At 35.0% G+C, this 20519-nt stretch overlaps 2 protein-coding genes across 2 annotated transcripts; both read left to right on the top strand.

Annotated features, from left to right (window-relative positions):
- Positions 1–100: 100 nt before the first annotated feature.
- LOC133783618 (disease resistance protein Roq1-like) lies at positions 101–6872 on the top strand. Its single transcript, XM_062223268.1, has 3 exons — positions 101–664; positions 3616–4698; positions 6588–6872. Exons 1-3 carry the CDS (start codon positions 101–103, stop codon positions 6870–6872), a joined length of 1932 nt encoding a protein of 643 aa, XP_062079252.1.
- Positions 6745–9369, top strand: LOC133783620 (disease resistance protein Roq1-like). The gene is made up of 2 exons (XM_062223269.1): positions 6745–8332; positions 8839–9369. The coding sequence occupies exons 1-2, from the start codon at positions 6872–6874 to the stop codon at positions 9367–9369; spliced, it is 1992 nt and encodes a 663-aa protein (XP_062079253.1). The 5' UTR covers positions 6745–6871.
- The last annotated feature ends 11150 nt before the right edge of the window (positions 9370–20519 follow it).

Raw genomic sequence — 20519 nt, forward strand, 5'->3', positions numbered from 1 at the left:
TATCTACTAAACTGTCCTCTCCTTGAGGTTAGTATCAATCATTATTATATGCCAAAACTGTCTATGGATCGATGCTGATATAATCAACAATCCATTCTCAATGGATGATGATGATAATCAACTATCTATTCTCACCAGTCGAAAGAAATACGCTGTTTTCATTAGCTTCAGAGGAGAAGACACCCGCTCTAGTTTTACCAGTCATCTCTACAAAGCACTCATCAGCAACGGAATCGAAACCTACATCGATGACAGACTTGAACGAGGAGATCAGATCTCCAAAGCTCTTCTACACGCCATAGATGACTCTAGATTTTCTCTAGTTATTTTCTCCAAAAATTATGCTTCTTCTTCATGGTGCTTGGATGAACTGGTTCATATCATCAAACGCATGGAGAAGAAGAAACAGATTGTTCTGCCTGTGTTTTACCACGTCGATCCATCGGATGTGCGCAGCCAAAAGGGAAGCTATGCAGATGCGTTTGTGAAACGTAAAAAAAGTTACAGTGATTCTATCATACAACAATGGAGGCGCGCTTTGACTACAGCATCTAATCTTTCAGGATGGCATGTGTCGAATACCAGGTTCTCTTTCTCCAACTTCACTAGTACTACTGTTATACACTGTAATATTTCAATTAATACTCCATTATTAGGAGCTAATGTGATGAATTAATAATTTGTTAAATTTGTAAGATAATAAGTTTTTTTTTAGAAAAACACACATATAAGTCTTCGTTTGATATATAAATTAATAATTTCACAATTCATGAAAATACTTTTTTTTAATATACAGATAGATTCATGATTTCTATAATTACTTATACTTTCTTGATTGTTTGATGAGAAATTGATGAAAATAGCTTCGCTACTACTTCATCTTTTATTATAAGGTAGAATTACTTTGATTTTCGCATAAAATCTCAACCAAAGTAGTTCGGGACGAAGTAAAATATGGTGAAAACTTATATAACTCTTAGTTGACTAAATCTATAAATTTCTAAATAAATTACCTTTTTAACATAGTATTATATTTTCTCTAAATAACTAAGTATAGAAAACGTGGAATGTTACAAAAGGTACTTTGTTTAAAAAGGTGAACGTACATAATATTTTATTTTTCAAAATGTAATTTTTTTTATTTAAATAAAATCTTTAAGTCATATTATTACATATAAAACACAATTTCAAGTAAATAGGAAGAAAGTATTAATTTCCTTATTTAATTAAATTCTTACAAATTAAAAAATGAACTCATGAGATATTTTGTATTTATTGGTAAACAAGCATTGTCATATCATTCAAACTACCTTATTGATATAACATAAACTTGCATACAAAGAAGTGAATATATATTAAAAGAGTGTTGCTATTTGACAACTTAAAGTGCCAACATCATATGAGCACTACTAGGAGCATAGGCTTTTACTTCGGTTCTTTTTCCATATACACTTCGGTTCTCACACCAAATAAAAACCGCAGTGTATCCGAGCGAAGTTAAATGTCTGAAAAAAACGAAGTAGTAAATTAACTTTTAACTTCGGTTCTTACGTAATAACCAAAGTGAAAAATAGACTTTCTACTTCGGTTTTTACGTAAAAACCGAAGTTAAAAGTATAAATAAATGTCGCTTATTATTTTAAGAACACTTACTACTTCGGTTCTTTGTAAATAACCGAAGTAATATCTGTATAAACAAAAAAAAGATTTACATATAAATTACTCAATCCAGATATATTTCTATAATACGTTCAAGATCTCAAAACATTACAGATTTTTAAACATTGTTATCTTATTGTGAAATAAAATAATAATCTGTCTTTTTTTTTTTCTAGCTCAATCTTATAATTCATACTTCAAAGTTCTTTCATGTCAACATGATCAAGAAAATAAAGTTATTATCATTAATGTGGCTGGCACATAAAAAGATTACATATAAAAGACAAAGAGAACCCATGAAGTTCTCGGAAAGACCCTCACTGAAATCCTAAAAACAAAATAGTGGTCAAAGAAAGAAAATAGATCAATTTCTTCAAAAAGATAAGAAAATTGATTCAGCTAGAATCAAATAGCTCACATTCTGAGGAAACACTTTATTGCTTGAGTCCCCATCTTCTTTTCTATTTCTTTTTGGTCTGAAATTGTAACAGCGGCTCATGATAACGGTGCGGAAGAGACTCAGATGAGGGAAGCAGTAGGGATGCGACTCTCGTGACGGAGCTTGGCGTCGTGACTCTCCCGACGAAGGAACTTGGCAAGGAGGCGACGGGGATGCATCTAGCGTGATGGCAGCGGCGGCATGTGGCGGAGCATGGATCTGTGACTAGAAGTGCAGAGAGATTTAGATGAGAAATTGAATTTTATTTTTGATAAAATGGGTTTGCTATAAGAGTGGCGGCTGGGAACACATGAACATGAAGGACTACTTTAGGGTTTCTCAATTAATTTGATTATATATACAACTTGGGGAGATAAATAAACGGGCTGGGCTTTTGCTCAATTAAATATTTAGCCATTTAGTTTTTACTTCGGTTTATATATAGCAACCGAAGTAAAAGGGTTTCAAAAAAATAAAGACTCTTGTTTGTTACATAATGTTGTTTTTTTACTGCGGTTTTTTCATAAAAACCGAAGTGGAAAACCTTTTGCAGTATATAGTTTTTTATTTCGGTTTTTTCATAAAAACCGAAGTGGAAAGCCTTTCATGGTTTTTACTTCGTTTTTTTATAAAAGCGAAGTAATAACTAATTTTATTTAAGCGTACTCATTCCCACAAGTGAAGTAAAAATCTATTTAGAAGCTTTTACTTTGTTTTTAATTATTGTTTGTGTAAAAAACGAAGTAGAAACTTATATTTCTTGTAGTGGAGGTAGAACACGGTTAGCAATATCTCATAATATTTATTAAATTTAAATGTGTGAGACCCGATCTTGAATTACACCAATAGCGGTACACGAGTCGGGTTTTCAGGTTTCAGATGCATCGGGTTCGGGTTTTGTGGATTTTGGGTGGAGGAAAGTGGTACTGAATCTGGTCCGAAATTTTCGGGTTTTGGGATGATTTCAGATTTTGAGTTTAGTCGGGTTGGGTTTGGTCGGGTTTTGGGTCGAAAATGGTCATTGGTAAAAAAATTTCAAAAATACCATTTTTTACACTTTTTGATTTTTTTTTAACTTTTCACATGTTTTTTTGTTAACTTTGTTGTTAGTTTGGTAATGTTGATTTTTTTACAAATTGGGTCTTTTTGAAAAAAATATTAATTTTTTTAATTATGTTCGGGTTCGGATTACACCCAAACCCGTGTACCCTTAATTTCAAAATCCGAACCCGACCCGAACCATGTCAGGTTCGGATCGGGTTTCACCCAAAATTGATGGGTTTGCAAAAATTCGGGTTTGGTCGGGTCAAGTTTGCGGGTTTTCAGGTCAAATGTTCACCCCTAAATAGTGGTACAACACCTTTTTGTAGAGTTAGACACGAGTGGTGCTCCTAAGCAATTCTCATATAAAAATTGTACAGATACAATCTAGTTTTTTGTGGGATTATTATTATTATTGAATTTGTTTAAAAGTTAAATTAAGATCGATCTTTAACTAACTATATATATAATTTATAATATCTAGGAATGATGCTGAGTTAGTTGATGAAATTGTCAACTATATTCGAGGAAAATTGAGATACACATCCTCCTCAACTAGTAACTTAAAGCAAGGATTGGTTGGAATTGATAAGTCTATACAAGATCTCTGTAGGTTGCTATCAAATGCTCCTATTGTAGGGATTTGTGGCATGGGTGGGTTGGGTAAGACCACCTTAGCTGAAGTCGTGTTCGAACAATTTCGTCACCAGTTTGATGGTCATTGTTTTCTACGAAATGTTAAAGAAGTAGTCAAAAAACATGGATCGACTTATTTGGCACAAGAATTTTTTGGAAGACTACTATCCAATAAGGGAAAATATATAGACTTGGAAGATTTGGATATTGAAAAGGAAAGACTATATCATAAAAAGTTACTCATTGTTCTTGACGATATAGAGAATATAAGTGAACATGATTCTTTACTTAGAGATAGTCGTGTTTGGTTGAATTCTGAAAGTAAAGTTATCATAACAAGTAGAAATCTACAAGTGCTTCGGAATATTATTGGAGATGACGAAAAGTTGATATACAACCTAAAGCTACTCGATGAAGATGAAGCTCTCGAACTCTTCTATTTGCATGCCTTGAAAAAGAACAAAATTGCTCGAGAAAGTTGTACAGAAATTTCAAGAGAGTTGGTGAATTATGCTCAAGGCCTTCCTCTTGCTCTTATAGTTTTAGGTCGTCATCTATATTCAAAGAGAGAAGAAGTGTGGCAGAGCTTGTTGATGAAGCTGAAAGTAGAACCAGATGAAAGTTTTCTACAAGTGCTAAAGATGAGTTTCGATGGATTGGATGTTAAGGAGAAGAACATATTTCTTGATATAGCATGTTTTTTTCGAGGTGAGAAAAAATATTATGTGAAGGAAATTTTGGATGATTGTGGTTGTTTTGACATTGTTATTGAAGTTCTTGTTGATAAGTGTTTGATAACTATATGTGAGGGTAGACTTCAAATGCATGATTTGTTGAAAGAAATGGGTTGGTCAATTGCTCGTGGATTGAATAATAGGCTATGGATTGCCAAAGATATTTGCCATGTCTTAAGAAGTAACTCGGTGAGTATTTTTATTTGTGAATATATTAATTATATTTCTTTGGCAAACATAATTATTTGATAATAGGTAAACTCCTTTAAAGACCAAAATTTGGTTTTGAAAACAAGGTATGAATTTATTTAGGAAAAATACCAATTTAGCCCCTATGTTTTTCCTGAATACGCGATCAGTCCCTGTGTTTTGTTAAATGATAATTCGAACCATGTATTTTACAAAATAGATCAAAATAATACCCTAGACCTGATTTTGATCAAAAATATTTTCAATAATTAGACCAATTCTTGGATCGTTAGCGATGCGATGAGTTCAGAGAAGCAGAGAAAGTGGTCGAGGAGTTAAGAATGAAAGATTATATTTGAAATTATTTTTGACCAAAATTGGGTATAATGTACTATTTTGATTTATTTTGTAAAACACAGAATCCAAATTGTCATTTAACAAAACACATAGGTCAATCACGGATTTGGAAAAACAAAACAAGTGCCAAACTCTTATTTTCCCAATTATTTACATATGTTTTTATCATGAAAATAAAGGTAATTAATAGTTTAATTTTGTGAATCTATCATTGAAATTTCTTTAAATAATCAAACTTTATTTTGATTTGAAATTTCAAATTGTACAAGGCTACTGCGACAATCGAAGGAATGTTCCATGTTGATGATAGCTATTATCATGGTCGACATGAGAGACGTGAAAAATTATTATTCAGTGTTCGTGGTGGCCATAGATCACTACAAAAAAAAGTAACTTTTAGTGACAACTTTTTAGTCACAACATATATTTTGTGTGACTAAATGTCATTTTTAGTAACAACAAAAAATTACTTGTGACTAAAAAGTCATACATAATCACAAGTTGTCACTAATGTAGTTTTAGTCACAACCTATTATTTTTAGTGATAAAATTTGTTGTGACTAAAAATACATTTAGTGACAACAAATTATAATTTTTGTGACTAATATTTTTAACCACGGACTTTTTAGTGATGACATAAGTAATGTGATTTTTTTTTAGTCACAAATTTTTTGTTTTTAGTGACAAAATTTATTGTGACTAAAACTAATATTTTTTGTAGTGGATGTCGATGCAGCAGGGACGAACTACAAACATTCATAAACCTGGACCCTTTTGTCTTTTCAAAGATGAGATTTCTAAGATTTCTTAAACTATCAACAAGATATTCGTGCATTCGGTTACAATTTCCTCATGGTCTTCGTGGCTCTTTCACTGATGAGCTTAGATATCTGGAGTGGTATCACTATCCATTGGATTCTTTAGGGTCAACTTTCACACCATGTAAGCTTATTCATCTTGATATGAGCTATAGCCAACTTGAGAAACTATGGAATGCATCCCAGGTACATAAAATTCATTTATTGATCATGTTTAGGTTCGAATATAATCAACTAATTAAGAATTTCCGTTATCTATACATATATATATGCGAATTTTTCTACAGGGATTTCACTTTAAGCTCTATCGGTGAGACTCTCAGTGTTTTCGACCCGTGAATAATTTATGGCGCAAATTTTCAGAAAACTTCGAATATTTTACAGTATCGAAATCTAAGTTCAAACATGTTACACGCATGACTAATTTTTTTATGCACGTGAAAATAACATGTTTATACCTAGTTTTTGGTACTATAAATTATTAGAAGTTATATGAAAATTTGCAGGATGCTCTAAATAGCTACAATACACATGGTCATAAAAAGAAATCGCGCCGAAAACTGTTTACAAATCGAAAACACTGAGAGCCCTACTGGTAGGACTTAAAGTAAAGCCCTTAGGAAAGAATTAGAATTGTCATATATATATATATATATATTGATTAATCAGTTAATAATGCTTGTCATTTCTCTTTATGTGACAACATACATGCAGGACCAGGATGTTAAAACATTAAAATATGTCATTCTTTCTCACTCCAAGAAGCTGACTTGTCTCCCAGATCTCTCTCAAGCAAATCTTCAATTGCTACGCTTACATGGTTGTACAAGTTTACTTGAGCTTCCTCCGATAAGATTTCACAATGCTCATGACATTATTAATGCAGAAAATGAATCAGAAGTAATGTACAAATATCACAATTTAATGCTACAACTTATAAACTATATGAAGCTCATGATGATGAACCCTTTGTTAAACGCCCAAAACCTGGAGAATTGATGGCAAGTTTAGATAGCTACATGAAGATAGAGCCATCTATATTGTGTTATCTGTGGACAGATGGGGCCTATAGTTGCTTGCTTGATCTCAAAGGGTGTCACAATCTCACAACTCTTTCACAGATGTCAGGTAACATAAAATTCATATGCCTGCGCTCCACAGCAATACAAGAACTGGACTCTTCAATTTGCTCTCTCAATAATCTTCTTGTCCTAGATCTCTACAATTGTAAACTTCTTAGGAATCTTCCCAACAATCTTTCTGATTTGGAGTCATTGGAATACCTAGATTTGTATGGATGCATACTAATTGACAAGTTTCCAGAGCTTCCAAAGAGTATAAAAGGATTAGATTTGAGTAAAACCTCAATACAACAAGTCAATCCTTCATCCTTTGAGTGTCTGCCTTTTCTCAACATCTTGTACATGAATCAATGCCGGAAGCTTGAAAGCTTGCCAATCACCATTTGTAAGTTAGAATCTCTCACGAAATTATTCCTCGAAAATTGCTTTCGATTGGAGAGTTTTCCAGAAATCTTGGAGCCCATGGAGAAGCTAAAGGAACTTTATTTAATGGGAACAAGGATTGAGGAGCTACCATCATCAATAGAGAAACTATCTATGCTTGAAAAGTTGTGCTTGGACTACTGCAAGAGTCTCAAGTTTATTCCAACCACCATTTGTAAGTTGAAGTCTCTTATTATACTCTCTTTCATAGAATGCTGGCAATTAAAATGCTTACCAGAGATCTTGGAGCCTATGGAAAATCTAAAGGAACTTATTTTTGAAAAAGCATGGATTGAAGAGATACCATCATCAATAGAGAAACTAATTCTGCTTGAAAAGTTGTACTTGATCAACTGTAAACATCTCAAGCTTATTACAACCAACATTTGTAAGTTGAAGTCTCTTAAACTAATTTCTTTGTACAATTGCTCACGATTGAAATACTTTCCAGAAATTTTGGAGCCTATGGAGAATCTAGAACAGCTTTATTTAAGTGGAACGTGGATTGAAGCGCTACCATCATCAATTGAACGTCTAGTCATGCTAAAGATATTAGATTTAGCTAGTTGTGAAAATCTTAAGTCTATTCCAACCAACATCTACAATATGCCTAAAATTTCTGAAATCAACATTTCTAAGTATCCAAAAGTGAAGACTTTGTCGTATTATGGTTTGCCCTCATTAACAGTCCTAGGTCCAAGTGATACCACTGCTGGTCTATCATATTATTACAATAGTCAAACACTTCAACAATCCAAGTGCAGAAGTTCTTGTTCTATCACCACCACAAATCTAAAAGTTTTCTTCAGATTACATTCTGATGATGGGCTCAAGTATGGTATTCATTTCACTTGTTGTGAGTGCTTTCTATTTTACACGGTGCATAATGTTTTGGCGAGCCAATATTTTGAGGATAATATTTTCCAAAAGTATTACAATGACTTTCATTTTAAGGTATGTCTCTTTCTGTTATTAGATACAATAAAGTTTATAGGGGCTTCAATTCTCCTATAGGGGTTTGGTGGAGTTCTTTAGTATTCTCGATTCGTGAACAGTTTTTGGCGTGATTTTTTTTATTACTATATATATTGTAGTTGTTTAGAGTATCCTTCAATTTTTCAGAAAATTCCGAATAGTTTACAGTACTGAAAGCTAGGTTCAAATATGTTGTTTTTCACAGGCATAAAAAAGATTAGTCACGCGTGCACCAACATGTTTGAATCTAGTTTTCGGTACTGTAAACTATTCAGAATTTTCTAAAAATCGCGTCGATGCTCTAAATAGCTACAATATACACAGTCATAAAAAAAATTGCACCGAAAACTATTCAAAGGTCAAGAATACTGAGAGCCCCACCGGTAGGGCTTAAAGTGAAACCCTATAGGAGAATTATCCAAAGTTTATATTGTTTCGACACTAAATAACGAAAACGATTCTTGCTTGTCTATTGATTAATGTAGGATTTAAATCGTCCTAGAGCGATTTTTTCCTATTCTGGAAATGCAATTCCTCTGTGGTTTACTAATCAATCTGTGGGTTCTTCCATAGAAGTAAACTTGGTTCCCTCTTCAGATAATTATTTTAGCTTCTTGGGCTTTGCTTTATGCATTGTTGTTGATTTTGATCCGAGCACTTCAAATCCTGGTGTGGAGGACTTAAGTTGTGAATACATTTTTAAAATGAGTGATGGTCAAAGTTCTAAGCTCTGCTCCACTTTACCAAGACAAAAAGCTACTTTTGATTCTGATGGAGATTCTAATGTAGACAACAATGACATTTTAGACTGGTCATCGGGCAATGTGTTCATATGGTATCTTTACCAAAAAGACAATTGGAATTATTTATCTGGAGTTGACAAGGCCTCGTTTGAGTTTTACTTTGGGGAATCAAATGATAGCATTGGAAAAGAGAGAATAAAACAATGTGGAATTCGCTTGGTATATCGCCAAGATGCAAAGGAGTTTGATACTGCAGATGCACACTCATACTGAAATCAGGTGTTAGTATTTCTTTCCATCAGTTCTCTATATATGTATGAATTCATGGAGTCAATTTGGTTCTCCTTTTTCTATTTTTAGTAAATAAATCAATTGTAAACCAATTCCTAGTTATTTAGGACATTTTGTAATTTTCAGCAAATTTTGAATAATTAAGCGTGCTGAAATTTAGATTCAAATTGCCTTTTGCACGCATACCTGTTTTTTTTTTTTATACGGGTGTAAAATAAATTATTTGAAACTTTGTTTTTGGCATCTTAAATTATCTAAAATTTTATAAAATTTGTAGGATATTCTAAATTACTATGATATATGCATTACAACTTATATATGTACTAAAAATAGAAAAATGATGTAGCTGTGTGTAAAAAAAAAACATATATATATATATATATACATATATAGATATGTATTGGGTGATGAAAAACCTTATTTTCAAACTAAGTCATCCTTGTTCAGCGAGGAACCATTGTTATTTGTGATAAAAAATCAAGTTAGATGGATGAATTGTTGAAGTTGCTTTTATTGTGTTCAAAGGCAAGATTTTCTTCTATGATTTTTGTGATGTTCTTTTTGGTTTTCTTGTCATGGGATCTTCTCAATGGTTTGTTGACTTCGATGTGTTTTCAGGTCTCTCATATTTATAGGGAAGGAAATCAATCAGCTGACTGTCTTCATTCTAAGGCTCTTTGACATTTTTCACTTAGTGGACCGAATGATTTGTTATCTTCTTTTATTTCTAAAGATATTTTTTTAGTTCTAAGTTGTTTTGTTTAAATAGATTTCCTTGTAAAGCATTGTACTTTTTATCCTCTCTGCAGTTTTTTCTTACTGGGTTTTACTTTTTAGGGGTTTTTATAAGGCTTTCCTATGGAATTTTTTTTCTAGGACAACTTTATGGGTGATTAGTTCGTTTGATGTTTCTTTGTTATCCTAAACTTTGTATTCTCTTTACTTTTATATATTGGATAGAGTGCAGAAGATGGCTTTAGAGTTGGGTGCCGACCTAGTTGGGATGCTTCTCTATTCTCATTTCTATCAAAGTCAATAGCTAATCATTTGTTTGGCTTTTATAGTATATGAAGTTGACATGTTTAACTTGAAAAAGTGTTGTTATTTGACACCTTAAGGTATCCAATACCATACTAGGTGACACCTCATAATTGGTTAGTGATACCTCATAATACTTATTAAATTCAAATATGTAGGACCCAGTATTGAATTGCATCAATAGTGATACGCCATCTCCTTGTGGTGTTGGACATCATTGGTGATCCTTAGTAATTCTCAATTTGAAATGACTAGTTTTGAACCATTTTGGCAACACATCATTCCTTGTATGAAACAACAGTTTATCTTGTTGTTCTACAATAGATGAAACAAATGCCACTGTAGCTAATTATATATTTTGGTTGCAAAACATTTAAGTTGAAACTACTTGTTATCAATAGATCGAGAAATATGTCATTCATCTTTAGAGCGGCAGAGTCATTGTTTTGGATTAATGCCACTACTTCTAATTAGACAAATAATAGTATTGAAAGGTTTTTGTGTAGTCTTTTTATTTTTCCAATTGCTTAGTTTTTGTTCCTTTACTTCATGGAGAAGCTAGAGAAACTTTATTTGATTTGGCATAGGGATTGAGGTGATACCATCATCAATTGCAACATTTGTAAAGTGAGACGTTTGTTAAGTAGACTACTGTTGACGCGGTTCTTCGCCAACAGATAATTATACGAATAAACGGGATGGATTAGTGCTAAATAGTGAACCATAATATGAAAATATTTAAATTCCAAACTGTCGAAATTAGTATTGTGGGTAGGTTATCACTCCTTTCTTTTTAGGTGGTTCGAAGGTTAAAATCCCTCGAATCCACCAGCCAATATTATTGATATCTCTTGAGTATTCCTTACAGAGTGTTTCTTTACAATAAAAACGCCAACCCCTTGCAACGTCCAGGGTCTCGGTATTTATAGGGAGAGGATATCTGGGCTTTGGTAAAGGGGGTCATCCCGTGATCTTTTTACCCATCATGTCATCTCTGTGACACTTATGATTAATTCCTAAAACCTGACAATGAGGTGTTGTCTAATCAATAGGTAAGGGGAGATAATGGGCCGCATGGCCCAAACCAGTCGTGGGGTGCCTGAACATGCACGTTTATACTACGCGTTTGAGAATTCAGAAATGGAATAGACATGTGATGTCTGATATGCGCACGTTTACATTGCGTGGTTGAATTCACAAATAGTCGGGAGTGCCAGATCTATGTCGCACCTCGAGCTTGATGTAGTGCTAGCTTGTGATATCCATACTGCTGACTCGTTGCCTTTGAGTACACTGCTAACTCTTTGATCAGCTCGGGCTAAAGAGGTGGAAACTCGTAACAGCAGCTCCGGGTGGACGGTTTACACGTGGCGAATTGAATTATGCCATTTTCTAGCTCGCTAATAACTCGTGGATATTTAGGGCGTACAACTACTTTCTAAGGGCCAGCCCATTTCGAGCAATAAGGTTCCAATCTATAATTCAAAGGGCCCAAATGAGGTGGCCTTACTGCCCCCAAATCCATTGAAGTATCCTTTCAAGTGGATAGGACCCAATCCTTTAGGCATTTTTTGGGGCCTAATTCTCAAGCCATTCCATGGCCTAGTGAGGGAAGCTGATCCCAATCTTTTCATTTGTATTTGGACCGAGAAACCACAGACAAATACTGGCCAATACAACCAATTATTAATCCCCCTTTAGAGTTTGAAGACCTTATCGACCATGATCAGGGAATCAACAGAAAAAGGAAGATTGGCACCTGGGTTATACCTTCTTCTTCTGCGATGGTTTCATTAGCACTGGATCCTGAGTTCTCTCTAAAGGTGGTGAAGGCAAAGGAATTCCTTCATTCAAGTGAAGGCCTACCCTTAAGCAAGGTGGAAGACGCTTTACTTATGCCGAGTTTCAATCCGGGTACCCAAGTACAAGAGAGATCTAGTCCCTTTCCCAAAATAAAATCAATCAGTTGCTCACCATCACAAGCCAAGAATATAGCGAGTACCACCCCAGTAACCAAAATAAAATATGTTAGGTCATTGAGTGGAAAAAAGAGAGGTAGGTCATGTAAAACCCAAAAACAAAATGATTCCACTGTCTACTGCATCAGTGAAGACACTGTTGACTCTATCAGGGATAAAGAATTCCAGGACTTCATTAGGGAACTTAGGCAAACAGATGAAAGCAGTGATCCGGGGGATGTCCCTAATCAACAAACTCCTTTAGAGGAAGCTCAACTAGATAACAATAACATCACTCGACAGGTTTTTCACTTTGGGGCTTTGGAGACTGGCCCGAAAAAGTCTCCAAGATCCCCATGAAAGCTATGGGCTGGAACTGCCGATGTATCAACCGTATTTCGGCAGTTCACGACTTGGCGGAGTTGATAAAAGCCCATAAACTGGAAATGTTAATCTTATCCGAGACAAGAATTCCAAGGGATGCTTTCACTCATTTGTTAGGTACGTTCCACTATACTGAAATGATATATGTTGAACCAATTGGTTTGTCTGGGGGCTTTGGGCTCTATTGGAAAAAAAGAGTGGATGTTTCCTCTATACAGGCTGATAAAAATGTTATTGTAGCTTCAATCTCTTCGGATCCACCTGAATTTTCTTGGATCCTCATGGCAATTTATGGGCCCCCTTCATATCATGGAAAGGAAATTTTTTGGAATAGAATATGATCGTTGGTGAGCTCCGCTGCAGTCCACGTGTTGCTTATGAGGGATCTCAATGGAACTCTGAAGGACTCTGAGTGTATCAACTACAGTAGACAAGGAAATACGTCTAAATACTCGTTTGACTTAAGAAGAATGGTTGCAAGAACATGCCTAATTGACATCAATGCTTCGGGACGAAAATTCACATGGAGAATGAAATACACTGAGTCAGGGGGGTTAAGCACTCTAAAAAGGGCAAGGTTGGATAGATGCCGTGCTAATCCAGATTGGAGAATAAAATTCCTAAGAGCCACGCTTCATAACTTAAGCTCTATTTTGGACCACAATCCGATCATAATGGATACCTTGGGTGACAAAGAGAAAATTCGAAAACCATTTAGATTTGAGAACATGTGGACTCGAGATCTTAAATATTTATGGGTAATCAAAATGTCTTGGCAATCAACTTTCAAAGGTGAATAGATTAGAAATTTCAACCATAATTTCACAGCAACAAAGAAAAATCTAGCCAAATGGAATCGATTGCATTTCCGTTCTATTCATGACCAAATCAGATTGGCTAAAGCAGAGTTAGAAAAGGTAGAATTTGATACCCCAAATGATTTTAAACGGGAGCTTCAGGCTAGGAAAAACTTAAATGAGGTACTGTAAAGAGAGGAAATTTTCTGGAAACAGAAATCAAGGATAAAATGGTTAAGAGAAGGGGACAGAAGCACAAAATTTTTCCATGCATCGACCATTATAAGAAGATGAAGGAACTATATTTCTACTTTGAAATTGTCCGAAGGCACTTGGACATATGGCAGAGAATCTATAGGAAAACTATTCTTGGAAGGTTTCAAAAAATAGTTTATGGCAGATAGAACAACCTTCCCGAATGGCCTCGATGGACTCTTAGATAGCTATATCTTAGAACAATAAAATGAAGCTTTATGTCTCATTTCGGAGGCTACCGAGATTGAAGATGACCTAAACCAAATCGATTCGGATAAGGCTCCAGGACCGGATGGATTCCTAGGTTCGTTTTATAAGCTTCATTGGGAAATCATCAAGACAAATGTTGTAGCTATGGTCAAATGTTTCTTTGAGCAAGCGAGAATGTCACATTTTCTTAATAGAGCGAATATAGTCCTAATTCCCAAAAAGGAAAATGCAGGGGCCATCAATGATTATAGACCCATTGCCATATGCAGCGTTTCTTACAAAATAATCTAAAAAATCATTGCTAACAGACTAAGGCCCCAATCCTCCCAGAAAATATATCCCCAATGCAAACAGCGTTTGTAAGAGGCCGCACCATCCAAGACAATACAATGTTGGTTCAAGAAATTCATCATTCAATGAATCAGAAGAGAGGAAAAGAGGGATATATGAGTATCAAGATATATATTGTAATGACCCAACTACTCTAGACTTTGGACCATTAACGAAAACTATACATAGACACTAATCCTTAATAATACTTACAAGTGAAAAGATCATAACTTTATTAAAACTTGTAAAAAGGAAATGTTAAACTTACATAAAATTGAAGTTAGGATATGGGATCCCATTGTTTTAAAATCAAAACATAACATAATGATAATTAAAAAGAGATTACATAATAAAATGCGGAAAAATACATATAAAAACCATAAGAAACAAAACTACATCCTCGAATCGAAACTCTTGGCTCTTTGAATCCATTCCGCCTCAATACACATTCCCCAAGCTTCCAAGAACCTTTCCCGCCACTAAAGCTATTTTCCTACACATATAAACAAAAAGGAGTGAGCCTAATGCCCAGCAAGGAAAATCTAACACATAGTCCATATACATAAACTTCATATAGAAACATAAAACATATTATAACACTTATGTCACATACATACTATAATGGCCATTATTACTTGGGGTCCCATAAACTAAACAAGTCATATGCCCATTAGATTAGTGGGGTCTTGCCAGCTAAGCAAGTCATATGCCCATAATCTATTTGGGGCTTGTTAGTCATATAGGTCATATGCCCAAGTCTACAATCATACTTAACATAACATATTACATAACATAAAATCATAGATAACATATAAAAGCATGTAACACATAAATCCTATCCTATTTTCCTTACCAAAATAACCGGGATATGAGAACTGATTTGGGACCTTGGAACACTCCTAAAAACCATTTATAATAGGGTGAGTATATTGAAGAAAAGTGATGAAAGAGATGAAGGAACTATACTATTAAAATATACTTACCAAAACCTTGTGCTCAAGAACTTAGATTTCCTAACCAAGAATAGGAATATGGTTAGAATATGAGTAGAAGACTATGAGAACTTTAAAGAAAATAATACAGAAATAGAATAGAGTTTGGGATACCTTGAGTACTTCTAAGACCAATCTAAACCTTGAACCGAAATGTGAATAGTCCTTACTTCCCAAGTGTTTGGTAAGCTTATAGTGATCAAGCTTATGATCCCCAACCCAAGTGTTTACATTCTCACAATAACCTAGCAATTTACAGCCTCTGAACTTAGAGTAATCGATGAATAAATGGCTGGATACTAGGTCCTATTTATTGTAGAGTCCAAGAACTTTACTTAGCTAGTTATTTAGTAGTATTAGAGTATGTTTAGTATTATCTTTGTAACTGTGGATTTTTGGTTCAGACCGGGAATTTTTTGGACACTCATAGTAGTACTTATAGATTTTCTAAGTTTAACCTATAGTTTAAGAATATTAAGTATAACCTAAGGTTTGATTAATGTGACTGATATTAAGGATTTTATTTATTATATTATAAGGTTTAGACATCAACCAATAGGATTTTAAGCACATGTTATGAATGGTGATTAAGGATTAAGTATTTTTGAGGATTAAATTTAATAAGGAGTAAAGTTTGAATGTTATAGGGTCAGTCATCAGCTTTGAATACGTTGAGGGCTTAGTCAAGGCTGTTTACTCCATTCAAACTTAGCTAAAAATGTGTAATTTCGTGTTTAAATATTCAGCGTGTGCCGATATATCGCAGCTATAGGGGGCGATATGTCGCAGCACGTAGATACGGAAAACACGAAACGATGCACGGTCGCCTCGGGCATACTGGCCCAGGCGATATATCGCCTACAGGGGGCGATATATCGCCTCCTCCAGCATAAATTCAAACTCTTTTGAATTCATTTCCTTTCAGCCATTCAAACTCCTTCAACAGTCCAGCATCTTTTGAACGAGTCTTCAGCCTCTGCTGAACGATTATTCAAATGATTTTCACCTAAAAAGCCATTATTTTTATTCAAGTAAAATCAAGATACTTTCATTCCCAAACTCTATAAATAGGACCTAGTACCCAGCCATTTCTTCACCTTTTACTCTAAGTTCAGAAGCTGCTAGTGTTAAGTGAGTGTGAGAGTTTAAACACCTGGTTTGGGAAAATCATAAGCTTAAACATCATAAGCTTATCAAACACTTTGGGAAGTGAGATTCGTTAGTATTTTGGTTGTGGTTAGATTGATCTTGCAAGTCTTTGAGGTAACCAAAACTCTAGTTCATTTCTGTATTATGTTATTTTCTTTCTCATAGTCTTCTACTCAATCTCTAACCTTAATCTCTATTTTGGATAGGGAATCTAAGTTCTTGAGCACATAAGTTTCGATAAGCATGTTTCTCAAATGGTTTAGTCTTCCCATTTCATTTTCATCTCTTTCCTTCTTTCAACTCACTCTTGTTCATTATGGTTTTAGGAGTGTTCCAAAAGTCCCAACTCAGTCCATTATATCCAGGTAACTTTGGTAAGGAAAATAGGCTAGAATCTATATGTTTATGTTTATGTTATCTTATGTGTTATGTTTTCATATGTTATGAATATGTTATTGATGTGTATGTTGTAGGCTTGGGCTTATGCCCTTTTTGACTAACAAGACCCCAAAAAGATTGTGGGCATATGCCTATTTAGCTGGTAGGACCCCACTAATCTCATGGGCATAAGCTTGTTTAGTCTATGGGACCCCAAGTAATAATGGCCATTATAATAAGTGTATTATGTGTTATGATATGTCTTTACGTTATTATGAAATTGATGTGTATGACTATGTGTTAGATTTTTCCTTGCTAGGCATTAGGCTCATTCCTTTCTGTTTATGTGCAGGAAATAAGCTTTAGAGGCGGAAAGATTCGTGACGCTTAGAGGATGTGTATCGATGGTGAATGGAGTCAAGGGGCCGAGCGTTATTCGATTCGAGGATGTAGTCTCATTTTAATTTCTATGATTTTATATGTATTTTCCGCATTTCTTATGTAATTCACTTCATTTTAATCATGTTTTGTTTTTAAAGACAATGGGATCCCAAATCCTTCTTAGTATTCTGTTTATTTGTAAATAACTCTTATTTTGCAAGTTACTCAATAAAATTATGGTATTTTTGTAAAAATGTAAGTTTTATGTATAGATTCGTTAATGGTCCAAATAGTCTAGATTAGTGGGTCATTACATTTATAGAGTTTAGGAATGAAAAGATCTTAATTTAACTTGAATAAAAATAATGGCTTTTTAAATGAAAATCATTTGAATTATCGTTCAGCAGAGGTTGAAGACTCATTCAGAAAGGTGATGGACTTATCAAGAGGTTGAAGGTTTGAATGGAGAACATTTTTGAAAACTTTCAAAATATGCTGAGAGAGGCGATATATCGCCCCCTTTAGGCGATATATCGCCTGGGCCAGTATGCCCGAGGCAATCGTGCGACGTTTTTTTTTTTTTTTCCGTGCTGCGATATATGGCCCCTATAGCTGCGATATATCGGCATACGCTGAATATTTAAACACGACATTACACATTTTTAGCTTAATTTGAATTGAGTAAACAACCTTGACTAAGCCCTCTAACGTTTTCAAAGCTGCTGACTGACCCTAGGGTATTCAAATTTTAACCTTAATAAATTAAATCCTCAAAATACTTAATCATTATTAAACATACACATGACATGTGCTTTTATCTTATTGGGTCTTATCTAAACCTTATAATATAATAAATATTACCCTCAATATCAGTCATATTAATCAAACCTTAGGTTAAAATTAATATTCCTAGACTATAGGTTAAACTTAGAAAATCTACAAGTGTTACTATGAGTGTCCAAATAAATCCCAGTCTAAACCAAAAATCCACAGTCATAACAATAATACTACTATCTAACTAGCTAAGTAAAGTTCTTTGGACTCTACAGATATGGAAAAGGCCTATGACAGACTCAATTGGGGTTTTTTGAAAGAAGCGCTTAGTGTTTTGGGTTTGCACCAAGATTCATCGAATGGATAAGTCTATGCACATCTACCTCTCATTTTACTTTATTGCTAAATGGAGCTCCGTCTGGTTCTTTACGACCAACTCATGGTATTAGACAAGGTGATCCTTTGTCCCCTGCCCTGTTTATCATGGCGGCTGAGGTACTTTCCAGACTCATCAGCAAAAGCAAAACGGAAGGCCTCATCAAGGGTATTAAGATCTCGAGAATGGCCCCCACAATCTCACATTTAATGTTTGCTGACAATATTATGTTGTTTGGTCAAGCTACACCACTTGAAGTAAGTGGTCTGCAATTCTATCTTAATACCTACTGTCAGTGGTCGGGACAGAAAATCAATGCAACAAAATTAGAAGTTCATTTTTCATACAATGTTTCAGGAACAAAAGCTATTGAGTTAATAAACCTTTTGGGAATGCCCCAGGCTAAAAAAGAAACCAGAAATTTGGGCATGCCTTTCGTTCATTCCAGAGCTAAAGCTAGAGATCTATACTTCATTCTCTAACAAGTTTCAACTAGAATCCACGGGTGGAAATCAAAACTCCTGTCTACATCATGAAGAACAATGCTAGTACAAGTAGTAGGAGCTTCACTGGTCTCTTATTCAGCAGCCTCGACACCTATTCATAGTTCTACTTCAGATCAAATTGATAGATTGCTCCGTAATTTCTAGTGGGGCCACACTGAGTCCAAGAGGAAGTTACACACAATAGCTTGGGATCGTGTAATGACCCAAGATTACTATTAAGGCTTGAGGGTCTTAATTAGTGTGCCAGAAGGGCATAATTGAAGATTAAGAGAATTAATGGTAAGAAAGTATGATTAAGAGTATTTGATAAGCAATTTGGGCCCTGTTTGGCTGGAGAGGGCATAATGGTAATTTTGGCCCGTTTGGGCATAAACATGTATATGTGTGTGATAAATTGTTGAGACCACATTATTATGTGGATAGGCTTATATATATATGTATATATGCATGTGTGTTTGTAACTTTCGGCACGAGGCGATCCTAGTGCTAGATAGCGGGAAAAAAGTCACAACGGGGCTTAACAGTTGACTTTGGATAAGTCAGGGGTATTTTAGGTATTGGGTAGTTATTTAGACTATCGGGTTATGAAAATAAATATATGGAGATATATTTGAGGTTAGAAAGTCTAGGTGGGAATACTGGGGGATTTTACCATTTTTTCCCTCGGGGACATTTTGGTACCCCGAACCTGAGGTAACCTTAAAGTTTAAGTTAATAAAAACAAAACAAATGAACCATTTGGGAGACTTAGAGAAACCGACCTAGCCTCTACCCTCTCCTCTTCTTCTTTCTTTCCTCTTTCTTTCATGATGATCTACAGAAATCTTAGGGGAAATCAAGCTAGAATTTCTGAAAATTGATGGTGGGATTTGGAGGTTTAGCTCAAGAGTGAATCAAGAACTAAATCAGGGCTAAGGTAAGCATTTAATTTCCTTTTCTATAGTTAAAATTCTGTGATTATGCTGGGTTTTGAAGAGATTGTGGATTTTGACATTTAAGGGTTGAATTGAGGCTTGGAGCTTGGGAGTTAGCTCAGTTTTACTTGGGGAATTGATTCTGCAGCAAAGGTGAGTTTGAAATAAAGGTTTTAATATTTGAATTTCTGGGATTTTCTGATTAAGTTTTGAAGTTCTTGAGTGTGAGAGTTTCATAAATTAAGATGAGGAATTGAGGAGTTTTAGCCTAGATTTCTACTGGGTTTTATTGTTGGAAGCATGCTAGAGTGTTGGGATAATTGAATTGTGCCATTAGGATGATTTAAAATGGATTTGGATGAGGTTTTGGATGTTAGAAATGGGGGAAATTCTGGGTTCGGAGGCAAGGGCCGCGGCTCTGTTCTAGAGCGCTGCGGCCCTAGCTTGAAAATGAGCCAGGGAGGCTCGGCCAGGGTCAAGCGCCGCGACTTCTTTCAGGGAGGCCCTTGGTTCTGTTTTGAGGGAAGGGCCGCGACTAAGCTTTAAGGGCCGCAACCCTTAGATGCATACTTGAGTGTTCAAGGTTTTAAAGTACGGGGATCGAGCCTAGGGTGCTCGGGATCAATTCCACCACCGTGCTTGGTGGGATTCGATTTCCTGGAAGCTAGTTTTGTACCCGGAAGCCTATAT

Source organism: Humulus lupulus, chromosome 6, assembly GCF_963169125.1.
Source record: "Humulus lupulus chromosome 6, drHumLupu1.1, whole genome shotgun sequence".
NCBI lineage: Eukaryota > Viridiplantae > Streptophyta > Magnoliopsida > Rosales > Cannabaceae > Humulus > Humulus lupulus.

Coding starts and splice junctions, on each gene's coding strand:
- LOC133783618 (XM_062223268.1), top strand. CDS start 101: ATGGATGATGATGATAATCAACTATCTATTCTCACCAGTCGAAAGAAA. Junction 665..3,615: donor CTCCATTATTAGGAGCTAAT/GTGATGAATTAA, acceptor ATATAATTTATA/ATATCTAGGAATGATGCTGA. Junction 4,699..6,587: donor ATGTCTTAAGAAGTAACTCG/GTGAGTATTTTT, acceptor ACATACATGCAG/GACCAGGATGTTAAAACATT.
- LOC133783620 (XM_062223269.1), top strand. CDS start 6,872: ATGGCAAGTTTAGATAGCTACATGAAGATAGAGCCATCTATATTGTGT. Junction 8,333..8,838: donor ACAATGACTTTCATTTTAAG/GTATGTCTCTTT, acceptor TGATTAATGTAG/GATTTAAATCGTCCTAGAGC.